This window comes from Oncorhynchus masou, chromosome 12 (assembly GCF_036934945.1).
Source record: "Oncorhynchus masou masou isolate Uvic2021 chromosome 12, UVic_Omas_1.1, whole genome shotgun sequence".
Taxonomy (NCBI): Eukaryota; Metazoa; Chordata; class Actinopteri; order Salmoniformes; family Salmonidae; genus Oncorhynchus; species Oncorhynchus masou.
In genome coordinates, this window is record NC_088223.1 from 42,451,261 (window position 1) to 42,467,570 (window position 16,310).

Below are 16,310 nucleotides of genomic sequence, written 5' to 3' on the forward strand. Positions count from 1 at the left end.
CATAGGGTGGGGGTAATGTCTTGGTACCATCTTGTACCAAGGACGAGATAAGAGCTTTGTTTAGGACCAAACTGAACAATAATTTATAGCCAACTCTGTCTGGCTAGGGGATACTCCTCTCTGAAGTAAAGTCTTTCTTTGTGTAAGTTCCTGGGACCTGTGGATTGTCATGTCGTCTAGGGGGGGTGGATCTTCGCTATAAAGGATCCCATTTGCCATTATGTTGGGACTCTCAACTTTTCATTAGAGATACTGAACTTTTGAAAGTCAAAACGCTATTGCAATGTGGAAGGGACTCTCAGAGAATTCATTGATAGACACTGAATTTATCTGAGAGTCACAGGGTTGTGATAGAGCTCATATAATTAAAGATGGACTTTGATAACTAACTCTGACTTGTGTGTGTGGTTTGCTCCCATGATTTGGTAAATAGAGGAAATTTCCACAACAGCTTATAGGTCAGTAATTTTCCAACAGTGTTGGGTCACCAGATTTTTAAAACAAGTATCACTGCAGCAGACTTCCAAGCATTGGGGAAGAACCCATATTTGATGGACAGATTAACTAGATGTGCAATAGGGGCAATCAGAGAATATTTGTGTCTCTTCAGGAATACAGTGTCTAGACCAAATACATATTTTGTTCTAGAGCTCCTGAAGAAGCTAATAATAGTGTCCACTGCTGACTCTGAGATTTCAGGAATTATGAATATTGGTTTATTATTATACAGTAGAAGGTAGAAGTTTACATACACGTTAGCCAAATACATTTAAACTCAGTTTTTCACAATTCCTGACACTTAATCCTAGCAAAAATTCCCTGTCTTAGGCCATTTAGGATCACAACATTATTTTAAGAATGTGAAATGTCAGAATAACAGTAGAGAGAATGATTTATTTCAGCTTTTATTTATTTCATCTCATTCCCAGTGGGTCTGAAGTTTACATACACTCAATTAGTATATAATATCGGCCCATTCCTCTTGACAGAGATGATGTAGCTGAGTCAGGTTTGTAAGGCCTCCTTGCTCGCAAACACTTTTTCAGTTCTGCCCACAAAGTTTCTAAAGGTTATAGGTCAGGGCTTTGTGATGGCCACTCCAATACCTCGACTTTGTTGTCCTTAAGCCATTTTGCCACAACTGTGGAAGTAGGCTTGGGGTATTTGTCCATTTGGAAGACCCATTTGCAACCAAGCTTTAACTTCCTGACTGATGTCTTGAAATGTTGCTTCAATATGTTCCACATCATTTTCCTCCCTTATGTTGTCATCTATTTCGTGAAATGCACCAGTCCCTCCTGCAGCAAAGCACCCCCACAACATGATGCTGCCACCCCCATGCTTCACGGTTGGGATGGTGTTCTTTGGCTTGCAAGCCTCCCACTTTTTCCTCCAAACATAACAGTGGTCATTATGGCAGTTCTAACACAGTTCTATTTCTATAACAGTTCTATTTTTGTTTCATCAGACCAGAGGACATTTCTCCAAAAAGTATGATCTTTGTCCCCATGTGCAGTTGCAAACCGTAGTTTGTTTTTTTGTATTGCAGTTTTGGAGCAGTGGCTTCTTCGTTGCTGAGAGGCCTTTCAGGTTATGTTGATAAAGGACTTGTTTTACTGTGGATATAGATAATTTTGTACCTGTTTCCTCCACCATCTTCACAAGGTCCTTGGCTGTTGTTCTGGGATTGATTTGCACTTTTCGCACACCAAACTTCATTCATCTCTAGGAGACAGCGCGTCTCCTTCCTGAGCGGTATAACGGCAGAGTGGTCCCATGGTGTTTATACTTGCGTACTACTGTTTGTACAGATGAACGTGGTACCTTCAGGCATTTGGAAATTGTTCCCAAGGATGAACCAGACTTGTGGACGTCTACAATTTGTTTTCTGAGGTCTTGGCTGGTTTCTTTTGATTTTCCCATGATGTCAAGCAAAGAGGTACTGTGTTTGAAGGTAGGCCTTGAAATACATCCACAGGTACACCTCCAATTGATTCAAATTATGTCAATTAGCCTATCAGAAGCTTCTAAAGCCATGATATAATTTTCAGGGATTTTCCAAGCTGTTTAAAGGCACAATCAACTTGGTGTATGTACACTTCTGACCCACTGTAATTGTGATACAGGGAATTATAAGTGAAATATTCTGTCTGTAACAATTGTTGTAAAAATTACTTATCTCATGCACAAAGTAGATGTCCTAACTGACTTGCCAAAACTATAGTTTGTTAACAAGAAATGTATGGAGTGGTTGAGAAACGAGTTTTAATGACTCCAACTTAAGTGTATGTAAACTTCTGACTTCAACTGTATATTAACTGTGGTCTTGGATGAAAATCATTGAGCCAGTTCCCTGACAGTCAACAAAAAAATGGTTATAGGTGGTGGATATGAATTCGGAGTCTTGAATTAGAATCCCGTAAACTTTTAATTCTTGATGTTTTTTGGCCTTTTCAGCTCCTCTCCCTGTTAGTTTGTTGAGATTTTCCCAAATTACATTTCCTTTCGCTTCATTGATCACTCTAAGAAAGACCTCTGCTTATGCTTTGTTTTATATTCCTAACCACCTAATTTCTCAGTGCTGTAAATACACGTCTGTCATCATTCTTTACAGACTTTAGTGCTTTTTTCAAGGAAAGATCCTGTTCTCTCATCTGCCTCCAGAGGTCCTTGTTGAGCCATGGCAGAGAAGTTTTCCATCTTGGCTTACATTGAAATGTCCTTGTGAAAGAGGTATCCACTTTGTCAAAAGCTGACAGAAAAACCCAGACTCTGGGTCTTCATAACTTAACAGATCAGACCAGTCAATTTGACTTAGAACTGCATCGGTGTTACTCTGCTCACGTTTCATGATTTCTTTATCATACTGTTGCACATTAATATGGTTCTTAAATCTCTTTTTAGTGAGCTTTCTATCCACCAATGTAACATTGTGGTCAGATATGCCAGTTGGTAAGTTACTGAACTTAGTTATTTGATCAGGTCTGTTAGTAAAGACCATATCAATTTGAGTCTTAGGATTACTGTGTTACTCTGATTGGACCTTGTATTATTTGAGTCAGGTTGAAATAATCTGTGATCTCATTGAGTTTTTTACTGCGAGTTCTGTTTTCCCAGTTCATATTGAAATCGCCCCTGAAGATGATCTCTTTCTTATGATCACATTCTTTAAGCATGGCATTTACATGGTCATAAAACAAGATATCAGATGTTGGTGGTCGATATAATCCAATAATAGTGAGAGACATATGAGGGGAGAGGAAGACATTCATGAATATGCTATGAATATTCAGATGACCTCCCAATATTCCTCTAGGCTTGGAACCATGGTCCCAAAGCATTTTAGACTGACAAATGGTTTGAAAAAGTTTCATGGTACAATGTTTTATAATACCTGTGTTAAGGCAACTGAGTTTCTGACTCAAAGGCGGCTTTTGTTTGGGACACGTATCAAGAGTTGGCATTAAAATGACATTATCAGCAGATTGCTAATTTTCTTGGAAAGCCATGTTAGCGACAGAAGTCTGATGAGGAGCTTGTTACCCTGGGCAGCTTGGGTGTAAGTTTATTCCGGATTGTTTGAATGAAGACCAGCGTTGATGTTTGGCTGCCTTCTTTTGTATTCCCCAGAGAGTTTCACTACCTTCGGGGTCCCTTATTAACCTCAGAGTTTTTGCATTTTCCCTCTTGTTCTTCTTCTTTATCTTGGAATGAGAGGTCACTGTTGTAGACTCTGGCTCACCAGGTACCATCTCCAATATTTCATTCACTCCGTCTTTGCCCCTGGGACCCGAGGAATTATCCTCTTTAACTTCAGTCTCACGTTCTGTCATTTCAGCTGAGATATGTGATATGTCTGCCCTAATCATGGGGAAAGGATTGTTGTCCTGCACGTAGTGTGAAAAAGTTTCCTATGTTAGAAATATTGTTCCAGTACTTTAGAACATGTTAGAGTTTTGTCGTGAAAACGTCTGTGAACCAGGCACATTGCTGTGTGAATTTGGAGAGGGAGATAGCTGAAAGTTCTTGTTCTTGATTTACAGCAGGGTGTGAACTATCTGTGGGTGAGAGAGGGTCTGGTTGAAGTTATCCATTGCCAAGCTGATCTGACCTATTTGGATCCTCACAGGACAGTCATGACATGATTCATGATTTCGACTGGCTGAGAAACGCCGCCTGTCTGTCTCGTCCCGACTCTCGACACATTCATTACTATGGGACAGCTGGAGGTTGAAGTGGAATATTGAAACAATGTTTCAAATGTTGAAGAGATAGACAGCAAGGTTGGATTGAGACAGTGGATTGCGCAGTCAGATGGAACAGAGTAAATAGGCATTTTAACGTCATATATTTAGCTGGGGGAATAGACACCGGCTGGAATGTGGTTTTAATCCATCAGGATTCAGGGTTAGACCGAGCCATTGTATAAACAGCACTGACATACACACTTACCCCACCAGACATGCCACCAGGGGTCTTTTCACAGTCCCCAGGTCCAGAACAAATTCATGTACATGTACAGTATTATACAGAGCCATGAATGAGTGCATGGAACACCCATTCATCTTATATAGCGCAAGTGAACAGCAAACCTGGTTTCAAAAAACAAATAAAGCAACACCTCACGGCACAACGCGCCTCCCCCATGTGACCTACTTGTGTGTGTGTGTACTGACATATGTATGTGTAACTGATAGATGCACACACAGTACATGTTCATGTTTTTAAATGTATGTAAATTGTAAAGTATTTTTTGTTGTTGTCTGTAATAATATCTTTTTCGTTATGTGTCAGACCTCAGTAGGACTAGCTGTTGCCATTGAGGTTGGCTTATAGGGATCCTAATAAATCAAGTAATTCTAATGGCATTGTCAGGAATAACGGACCCAGGAATAACTGAATAATTTTCCTGGCAGATGTTAGGTCCTTTGATACAAATTAAGCAACGTTTGAACAACACACCTTGTAGAATTCATGCTCCAAAGAATTCAGGCTGTTCTGCAGGCAAAGGGGGGTCCGACACGGTACTAGATGGATGTACCTAATAAACTGGCCACTGATTGCATACCTTTACCTTTATCTAATCCGACTTGCCACAACTGATGTTCCTTCTGGAAAAATAATCAAGACATAATTGCTCAACTTTTGGTTGAAGGAACAATTCATTAAATCAATGATCTAGTATAAATTGAGTTCATGAGGAATTATAATCACAACTTTAAACAAAACCTCGAAGTGACAGCAGCACACAAAAATGACACCAGACCAAGTTAGACTGAACTTACTCATCTAATTTGTTTATTAATTAATCTAATTTGTTTATCAATGGACCTCAATGGATTTGCATGACAAGGAAACATTCACAGACTCAACCTGACTATAATCTATTACTGTAATATTACTGCTCTCCACTGCTTCACTGTGTTTGCATGTCATTGTCATCCAAGTGTATCTCCCTCCCGTGAAATCTCTGTTTAGTGGAGAGAAAATGGAAGTCTCCTCCTGCAGTTTTGCATGACGGCCGCTACTTCTTTATGAAGAAGTCATTGCACATCACGGTGAGGCAGGACACCAGAGTGACATACTCCTTGAAGTCGACAGTGTTGTCTTTGTTAGAGTCCAGGTCCTTGAAGATTCTGTCCACTGCTGACTTGTCACTGGCTTTCTGCAACAGAGAGAATGCAGAAGAAAGAAGCGGGAGGTTAACACAGCAAACAAACTGTCTTGGTTTATCTATCCGTTTATTTTGATCATGGCGACACATTGCTGTATTTCTGGCCAATGGTGAGATAAATCTTTGAGTTTCAATATTTTGGGATGCCATTGCTGGAGTTAGCAAGCATTGTTTATTTGAGCTGTATTCAAAAATGGACCCCATCTTTCCAGCTTTCCTATTCTGCCCAGCGCAATGGATCTCTGAAGAGAGAGAACTGATCCAGCATCAAATCAAATCAAATGGTATTAGTCACATGAGCCGAATACAACAGGTGTAGACCTTACAGTGAAGTGCTTACTTACCCTAACGAACAACACTACATACTGCAACAGTGCAGTATCTAGTGCAGGGGTGTCAGGGCCCTCACCTAGTTGTCTAGGTCTTCATTGGACACAAATATAAAGGAAATAACAAAAATCAGCAGACACACCCCACTGGGCAAAAACTGGTTGAATCAACGTTGTTTCCACATCATTTCAACCCCTAAATGAAATGTGATGATGTTGAATCAATGTTGAAAACTGATTTTTTTTTTTTTTTTTAATCAACAAAAGGGAATTTAATATTTTTTCACCCAACTTTTAACCCAATGACATGGTAACACTTTTTGTTGATTTCACATTGGATTCACATTAGTTGAGAACTCAACCAAATGTATATCAAAACTAAACCAACGTCTGTGCCCAATGGGACGGCCCTCCAGGAATTGACACTCCTGCTGTAGTGCAACAAGCAATCTGATCCCAGATCATTAGGACTTGCTCAGTCCCACTCACCCCCAGCATCTCCCCTAGTTCAGCCTGGAGCAGCTCTTTCAGCTCAACCTTGCTGAGGGTGAACTTGTCTCCCTCCTTCCCAGAGTACTTGTGGAAGGAGGCGATGAGGAGAGACATGGCCTGCTGGATCCCAGACATGGTAACTATAGTTAAAGGGGAAACAGGGGGACACACAACCTATTAGAAGCACTAAATAAATAAAGTTTCTGGACATCTGTGGGGCATTAAACCATTTCAATGAATTCACTGACAGCATATGGTTTTTGTTATTGCATCATACTGTAGCTTTTTCATCATAGCTTTTGTCTCTTGTGTTTTTCTCTGTATTTTCCATGAAGAGGGATAAAAATAAACCCTGGTTTCCACAGAGCCCATGGTAGAACCATATTTCCTACATAGCCCTGGTCAAAACAAAGTAGTGTACTATATAGGGAATAAGGTGCCATTTGGGAGGCAACCATTGTCTCTACCACAGGTTCTATGGTGAAATACACAGGCACTGTTATGGCAACGATCCTGCTCTCCTGGTAATTCACATGACTCCTGATGAGGAAACAGGTTAAGGTCTGGGCAAATCCCATCTGTGGATGACTAATTTTCCATTTGCGGTGTGTTATCCCCAAGAGAGTCACTTCTTTAATGTTGTGTGTGTGTGTGTGCCCCTGCTATTTAGGGTGTGGCTGAGGGAGGAAAGGGTCGAGCCAAGGTAACGTTAGCCAGATGAGACAGAGAATGAATTGAAAGAAGGGAGAGCAAGGAAAAGGGAATGAGAATAGGAGAACCAAAAACTGTTGATATATTGTTTTTTCGCCCCAGAGATGACGCATTACAACTACTGAGTAGTGAGCACAGTGATATGTTACACCCAACCTCAGTTACAGAATCAATGCATCGTAATAAGACAACCACAATAGGAGCCAAAGAAGGACATTTTGTTTTCAAGTGAGAAAATATCAAGAGAAAAATAAGAAGTGCACAAATCAAAACATACTTAACAGGGATTACGTTTCAAAACTCTGCAGTAGCGTTGAAGTTTAAACATCAGACCGCCCAGTTAAGAGAAACAAGATGACATTTTCTACTCACCGAGATGTACGAAGAATGAGAAAGCAAAGTAGAAAGTGAGTGTATATGGAGAGAGTGAGACAGTGAGTGACTGATGGAGAGAGGGATGTGTTTTATACACATCCACACCCTCCATCCCTCCCTTTATCTTGGTCCTTAAATTCTCTACCCCCCTCTCTCTTTCTCAGGTACATTAACTATTACTTTCCTCTTCGTTCACTTATCATTCATTCATCATGTTACCTGATAGTGTTAATTGTCTCAATATTTACACCACATTGCATAAGAGTGGATGTTCAGCTTGGTGCACCTGACATGGTCTAAATCCTTGCATTATATCCAACCATTCATTCCCAAGACTTTAGATGCAATACAATACATTTAGAACAATTCACTGCCCTTCTCACACTATAGGTTAAGCAATGCATTTACATCAAGTTTACCTTGAGCTTATGACCAGCAGCCTTTAGTTGTATTGTAGGTTGACCAAAGATGGGATTTGCTTAAGAATTATTTTGATTGTGAAGTATTAAAGCCCATAATGTATTATTGTCTGCCAAACAGGCCTGCTTTTGTAACTTGTTCGTAATGCAAATGGGTGACGCTAACATTGAATCTGCCAGCAAGTATGTCTTATTGATACTGTGTTATTGACAACATGTTATTGATACTGTGTTATTGACAGCACGTTATTGATACTGTGTTATTGACAGCACGTTATTGATACTGTGTTATTGACAACACGTTATTGATACTGTGTTATTGACAGCACGTTATTGATACTGTGTTATTGACAGCACGTAATTGATACTGTGTTATTGACAGCACGTTATTGATACTGTGTTATTGACAGCACGTTATTGATACTGTGTTATTGACAACACATTATTGATACTGTGTTATGGACAGCACATAATTGATACTGTGTTATTGACAGCACGTTATTGATACTGTGTTATTGACAGCACGTAATTGATACTGTGTTACGGACAACATGTTATTGATACTGTGTTATTGACAACACGTTATTGATACTGTGTTATTGACAACACGTTATTGATACTGTGTTATTGACAACACGTTATTGATACTGTGTTATTGACAACACGTTATTGATACTGTGTTATTGACAGCACGTTATTGATACTGTGTTATTGACAGCACGTTATTGATACTGTTTTATTGACAACACGTTATTGATACTGTGTTATTGACAACACGTTATTGATACTGTGTTATTGACAACACGTTATTGATACTGTGTTATTGACAACACGTAATTGATACTGTGTTATTGACAACACGTTATTGATACTGTGTTACTGACAACACGTTATTGATACTGTGTTATTGACAGCACGTTATTGATACTTTGTTATTGACAGCACGTTATTGATACTGTGTTATTGACAGCACGTTATTGATACTGTGTTATTGACAACACATTATTGATACTGTGTTATTGATAGCACGTTATTGATACTGTGTTATTGACAACACGTTATTGATACTGTGTTACTGACAACACGTTATTGATACTGTGTTATTGACAACACGTTATTGATACTGTGTTATTGACAACACGTTATTGATACTGTGTTATTGACAACACGTTATTGATACTGTGTTATTGACAGCACGTTATTGATACTGTGTTATTGACAACACGTTATTGATACTGTGTTACTGACAACACGTTATTGATACTGTGTTATTGACAACACGTAATTGATACTGTGTTACTGACAACACATTATTGATACTGTGTTATTGACAGCACGTTATTGATACTGTGTTATTGACAGCACGTTATTGATACTGTGTTATTGACAACATGTTATTGATACTGTGTTATTACGTTATTGATACTGTGTTACTGACAACACATTATTGATACTGTGTTATTGGCTGTGTTACTGCACGTTATTGATACTGTGTTATTGACAGCACGTTATTGATACTGTGTCATTGACTGTGTTATTGACAACAACACATTATTGATACTGTGTTATTGACAGCACGTTATTGATACTGTGTTATTGACAGCACGTTATTGATACTGTGTTATTGACAACATGTTATTGATACTGTGTTACTGACAACACGTTATTGATACTGTGTCATTGACAACACGTTATTGATACTGTGCACTGGTTGTTTAAAGTTCAAATACAGCGTAGTGTCCTACAGACTTGCACTACATGGTACTTACGGATAAGCACAGTCATACTGTAGATACAGTATAATATGAGTTCCAGTTGCACAGTAAAAGTAGCCCATTGCAAAGTTGACTATATGAGAACACATTCAACTTATTTAGGTATGGTAAGACAGCAGATCTAGAATAAAATTTCACTACAGGATTGCGTCCCAAACGGCACCCTATTCCCTACATAGTGCAATACTTCTGATGGGCCCTGGTCAAAAGCACAATAAAGGGAATAGGGTGCCATTTGGGATACAAGCCTATGGCTGGATATGTGTTTAACAGAGGGAAATGAACATAGCTTCACAGCCCTGCTTGTCTGAGTGAGTCATGCAGTATCATTTATATAATTACAACATGTCCCAAAAGCCTGTGGTTTCCTTGGTCACAATTAACTTCAGTCACCAGTTAGATTCTTCGATGCATTTATAGGATTGCTTCACAACTTGACCAAACATCTTTCAACTAGGAGGCATGGGCTGTATTCACTGGAGGATAAATCATTTACAATATGTATAAATAATGTAATTGAGTTACTGTACCATAATACTGCTGTATTTACTGAGAAGAAAACACTTTTAATCACCAACACATCTTATATAATTTCTGTATTGTAGCTCTTCTTCACATTAATACATTAATATCTGGTTTTACTTGCACTAAATACTGTATATGCCATTACATCACACACACACACACACACACACACACACACACACACACACACAAAACAGGCCTAGGCAGAGTCTCTGTCCCGTGCTCTTCCTTTGTTGCTTTGAGAAATTATAATCAACATCATCTTGTGACATTTTCTAAAGCTTGTAAGAAGAATAATAGAAACGCTGACCCACACACAGTTGAAAGATTACAACAGTTTATTGTTTTAAGTCAGAGTAATTTGTCAGGCCTTGGCTCTTTTAATGTAACGCTTGAGTTGGAGACAGAGAAAGACAGTGAGTGCATGCTTTATGTACCACTCCCACAACTCCCTGCGTGCTTTTATTCCTAAAAATGTGCATCTAGATTACTGTGTGGGGCTGGTTCTCCTTCAAATCACTCGTGTGTGTGTGTGACTCAGTGAGGAAGCTGAATGTGTGTGTGTGGGTGTGTGTGTGTGTGGGTGTCAAATCAAATCAAATCAAATTTTATTTGTCACTACACATGGTTAGCAGATGTTAATGCGAGTGTAGTGAAATGCTTGTGCTTCTAGTTCCGACAATGCAGTAATAACCAACAAGAAATCTAACTAACAATTCCAAAACTACTGTCTTATACACACAAGTGTAAGGGGATAAAGAATATGTACATAAAGATATATGAATGAGTGATGGTACAGAGCAGCATAGGCAAGATACAGTAGATGGTATCGAGTACAGTATATACATATGAGATGAGTATGTAAACAGAGTGGCATAGTTAAAGTGGCTAGTGATACATGTATTACATAAAGATGCAGTAGATGATATAGAGTACAGTATATACGTATACATATGAGATTAATAATGTAGGGTATGTTAACATTATATTAGGTAGCATTGTTTAAAGTGGCTAGTGATATATATTTTACATCATTTCCCATCAATTCCCATTATTAAAGTGGCTGGAGTTGAGTCAGTGTGTTGGCAGCAGCCACTCAATGTTAGTGGTGGCTGTTTAACAGTCTGATGGCCTTGAGATAGAAGCTGTTTTTCATTCTCTCGGTCCCAGCATTGATGCACCTGTACTGACCTCGCCTTCTGGATGATAGCGGGGTGAACAGGCAGTGGCTTGGGTGGTTGTTGTCCTTGATGATCTTTATGGCCTTCCTGTAACATCGGGTGGTGTAGGTGTCCTGGAGGGCAAGTAGTTTGCCCCTGGTGATGCGTTGTGCAGACCTCACTACCCTCTGGAGAGCCTTACGGTTGTGGGTGGAGCAGTTGCCGTACCAGGCGGTGATACAGCCCGCCAGGATGCTCTCGATTGTGCATCTGTAGAAGTTTGTGAGTGCTTTTGGTGACAAGCTGAATTTCTTCAGCCTCCTGAGGTTAAAGAGGCGCTGCTGCGCCTTCTTCACGATGCTGTCTGTGTGGGTGGACCAATTCAGTTTGTCTGTGATGTGTATGCCGAGGAACTTAAAACTTACTACCCTCTCCACTACTGTTCCATCGATGTGGATAGGGGGGTGTTCCCTCTGCTGTTTCCTGAAGTCCACAATCATCTCCTTAGTTTTGTTGACGTTGAGTGTGAGGTTATTTTCCGGACACCACACTCCGAGGGCCCTCACCTCCTCCCTGTAGGCCGTCTCGTCGCTGTTGGTAATCAAGCCTACCACTGTTGTGTCGTCCGCAAACTTGATGATTGAGTTGGAGGCGTGCGTGGCCACGCAGTCGTGGGTGAACAGGGAGTACAGGAGAGGGCTCAGAACGCACCCTTGTGGGGCCCCAGTGTTGAGGATCAGCGGGGTGGAGATGTTGTTGCCTACCCTCGCCACCTGGGGGCGGCCCGTCAGAAAGTCCAGTACCCAGTTGCACAGGGCGGGGTCGAGACCCAGGGTCTCGAGCTTGATGACGAGCTTGGAGGGTACTATGGTGTTAAATACTGAGCTGTAGTCGATGAACATCATTCTCACATAGGTATTCCTCTTGTCCAGATGGGTTAGGGCAGTGTGCAGTTTGGTTGAGATTGCATCGTCTGTGGACCTATTTGGGCGGTAAGCAAATTGGAGTGGGTCTAGGGTGTCAGGTAGGGTGGAGGTGATATGGTCCTTGACTAGTCTCTCAAAGCACTTCATGATGACGGAAGTGAGTGCTACAGGGCGGTAGTCGTTTAGCTCAGTTACCTTAGCTTTCTTGGGAACAGGAACAATGGTGGCCCTCTTGAAGCATGTGGGAACAGCAGACTGAGATAGGGATTGATTGAATATGTCCGTAAACACACCAGCCAGCTGGTCTGCGCATGATCTGAGGGCGCGGCTGGGGATGCCGTCTGGGCCTGCAGCCTTGCGAGGGTTAACACGTTTAAATGTTTTACTCACCTTGGCTGCAGTGAAGGAGAGTCCGCATGTTTTCGTTGCAGGCCGTGTCAGTGGCACTGTATTGTCCTCAATGCGGGCAAAAAAGTTATTTAGTCTGCCTGGGAGCAAGACATCCTGGTCCGTGACTGGGCTGGTTTCCTTTTTGTAGTCCGTGATTGACCCTGCCACATACCTCTTGTGTCTGAGCCGTTGAATTGAGATTCTACTTTGTCTCTATACTGACGCTTAGCTTGTTTGATTGCCTTGGCGGAGGGAATAGCTGCACTGTTTGTATTCGGTCATGTTTCCAGTCACCTTGCCCTGATTAAAAGCAGTGGTTCGCGCTTTCAGTTTCACGTGAATGCTGCCATCAATCCACGGTTTCTGGTTTGGGAATGTTTTAATTGTTGCTATGGGAACGACATCTTCAACGCACGCTCTAATGAACTCGCACACCAAATCAGCATATTCGTCAATGTTGTTGTCTGACGCAATACGAAACATATCCCAGTCCACGTGATGGAAGCAGTCTTGGAGTGTGGAATCAGCTTGGTCGGATCAGCGTTGGACAGACCTCAGCGTGGGAGCTTCTTGTTTTAGTTTCTGTCTGTAGGCAGGGATCAACAAAATAGAGTCGTGGTCAGCTTTTCCAAAAGGAGGGTGGGGCAGGGCCTTATATGCGTCGCGGGAGTTAGAATAACAGTGATCCAAGATTTTGCCAGCCCTGGTTGCGCAATCGATATGCTGATACAATTTATTGAGTCTTGTTTTCAGATTAGCCTTGTTAAAATCCCCAGATACAATGAATGCAGCCTCAGGATGTATGGATTCCAGTTTGCAAAGAGTCAAATAAAGTTTGTTCAGAGCCATCGATGTGTCTGCTTGGGGGGGAATATATACGGCTGTGATTATAATCGAAGAGAATTCTCTTGGTAGATAATGCGGTCGACATTTGATTGTGAGGAATTCTAAATCAGGTGAACAGAAGGATTTGAGTTCCTGTATGTTTCTGTGATCACACCACGTCTCGTTAGCCATAAGGCATACGCCCCCGCCCCTCTACTTACCAGAAAGATGTTTGTTTCTGTCGGCGCGATGCGTGGAGAAACCAACTGGCTGCACCGACTCCGATAGCATCTCTCCAGTGAGCCATGTTTCCGTGAAGCAATGTGTGTGTGTGTGTGTGTGTGTGTGTGTGTGTGTGTGTGTGTGTGTGTGTACTAGTTCCAGTTAAGTTCTGCAAATGGAGCTCCTCCTGACTCACTGGTAGTGAGTGGGTCCACTCTTCCTCCACAGCGATTTAATTCCACATTTCTGAGGTTGGGATTGTGACTCACTGACATGACCCTGAGCAAATGAGTCAGACAGACGCCTGACTGAACATGATTATGAACATCTGAGCGTCAGGCCCATCTCTACCATTATTGCAACCAATGCAGTCTCAGTGGTCATCATGTGTGTGCGGGTGTGCAAAAATGTGTTTGTGTGCATGGATGTGTGCGTGCGTATGGTTAGTGGTTTAATCAAGGATGCATTATGTGTACTATCTTGGATTTCTGCATTTGTCTGTATGTGTATACATTGTATATATTCCTCCTTGGAATTCGTCCTTAATTCAACATGTCTTCAAGATAGCATGAGCCTCCGATACAATAGGATCCAATTTAATGGTCTAACTTTCAAGTATCTTTGGTAACTATAAGATTAAAAGATTGGGGCGGCATGGAGAGCGTTGGGCCAGTAACCGAAAGGTTGGTGGATCAAATCCCTGAGCTGACAAGGTAAACATCTGTCGTTCTGCCCCTGAACAAGGCAGTTAACCCACTGTTCCTATGCTGTCATTGTAAATAAGAATTTGTTCTTAACTGAATTGCCTAGTTAAATAAAGGTTAAATAAAATGTAAACAAAAAAATTAACACTGAATACCCCCTTGGCCTTAGAGTACCAGTACCAAGTCAATGTGCAGGGGTATGAGATAGTTGAGGTAATATGTACTTGTAGGTTGGGGTAAAAATAACTAGGCAATCAGGATAGATAATAAACAGAGTAGCAGGCGTGTGTGTGTGTGTGTGTGTGTGTGTGTGTGTGTGTGTGTGTGTGTGTGTGTGTGTGTGTGTGTGTGTGTGTGTGTGTGTGTGTGTGTGTGTGTGTGTGTGTGTGTGTGTGTGTGTGTGTGTGTGTGTGTGTGTGTGTGTGTGTGTGTGTGTGTGTGTCCAGTAAGTGTGCATAGAGTCCGTGTGAGTCAGTGCAAAAAAGGCTCAATGCAAGTGGTCCGGCTAGCCATTTGATTAACTGTTCAGCAGTCTTATGGCTTGGGGGTAGAAGCTGTTCAGGAGTCTTTTTGCTCCCAGACTTGGTGCTCTGGTACTGCTTGCCGTGCGGTAGCAGAGTGAACAGTCTATGGCTTGGGTGGCTGGGTCCTTTGACAATTTTTGGTGCCTTCCTCTGACACCACCTGGTATAGAGGTCCTGGATGGCTGGGAGCTTGGCCCCAGTGATGCACTGGGCTGTCCGCACCAATCTCTGCAGAGCCTTGTGATCGAGGGTGGTGAAGTTGCCATACCAAGCAGTAATGCAGCCAGCCAAGATACTCTCAATGCTCTATTACTTTTTGAGGATCTGAGGGGCCATGCCAAATCTCTGTCACGCTTTCTTCACAACTGTGCTGGGGTGAGAAGACCATGTTAAGTTCTTGGTGACATGGACACCAAGGAACTTGAAGATCTCGACACACTCCACCACAGCCCTGTTAATGTCGTCCACGATCACCTCCTTTGTCTCGCTGACGTTGATGGAGAGGTCTCTGTCAGGTCTCTGTCTTCCTCCCTGTTGGCTGTCCCATTGTCGCCAGTGATCACGCCTTCCACCGGCGTGTCATCAGCAAACTTGACGATGGTGTTGGAGTCGTGCATGGCCACACAGTCATGAACAGGGACTGCAGGAGGGGACTAAGCACACACCACTGATGGGCCCCCGTTTTGAGGTTCAGCGTGGCAGACGTGTCGTTACCAACCCTCACCACCTAGGGTCGGCCCGTCAGAAAGTCCAGGATCCAGTTGCAGTATTCAGTACCAGGGTCCCAAGGAACTGATGTTTCAATTGTGTAAGATTCTATAGGAAACAACAAGAGTCCCACTGACATACAGGCACGCACACACACAACCCAGGCCTTTATTACCCAGTGCTCATAAATAGGAGTAATAGATAAATAAACAGCAGTCGCACATCCACACACATATGACCGACTTATCACATGAGAACACAAATGTCTTCATCTTCAAATATGTTTGTGTAACCATGATGAGATATAGCATAGGACTACATATTGAGACATCCTTTGTATATAGCCTCATTGTTGTTTATTGTGTTACTATTTTCTACTTTTTAACTCTGCATTGTTGGGAAAGGGCTCGTAAAGTAAGCATTTCCCGGTAAAGTGTACACCTGTTGTGTTTGGACCATGTGACAAATACAATAAGATTTTTCATTTGACTTGACTGACCTCCCCTGTGGAACTCCTCTCTGCCTTCCTTTCCCTCTGCTGCCCCCTCCCC

The 16,310-nt window shown here is 41.7% G+C and overlaps 1 protein-coding gene across 1 annotated transcript; it reads right to left on the reverse strand.

The window, feature by feature from the left end:
- Positions 1-5,270: 5,270 nt before the first annotated feature.
- On the reverse strand, positions 5,271-7,672 carry LOC135549110 (ictacalcin-like). Its single transcript, XM_064979165.1, has 3 exons — positions 7,579-7,672; positions 6,493-6,635; positions 5,271-5,665 (listed from the first exon to the last, which is right to left on the reverse strand). Exons 2-3 carry the CDS (start codon positions 6,628-6,630, stop codon positions 5,525-5,527), a joined length of 279 nt encoding a protein of 92 aa, XP_064835237.1. The 5' UTR covers positions 6,631-6,635; positions 7,579-7,672; the 3' UTR covers positions 5,271-5,524.
- Positions 7,673-16,310: the final 8,638 nt, after the last annotated feature.

What these genes read in the sequence shown, in the direction of transcription:
- LOC135549110 (XM_064979165.1), bottom strand. Translation starts at nt 6,630, where the DNA reads ATGTCTGGGATCCAGCAGGCCATGTCTCTCCTCATCGCCTCCTTCCAC. An exon ending in AACTAGGGGAGATGCTGGGG is followed by an intron (nt 5,666 to 6,492) that starts GTGAGTGGGACT and finishes TCTCTGTTGCAG; the next exon opens with AAAGCCAGTGACAAGTCAGC.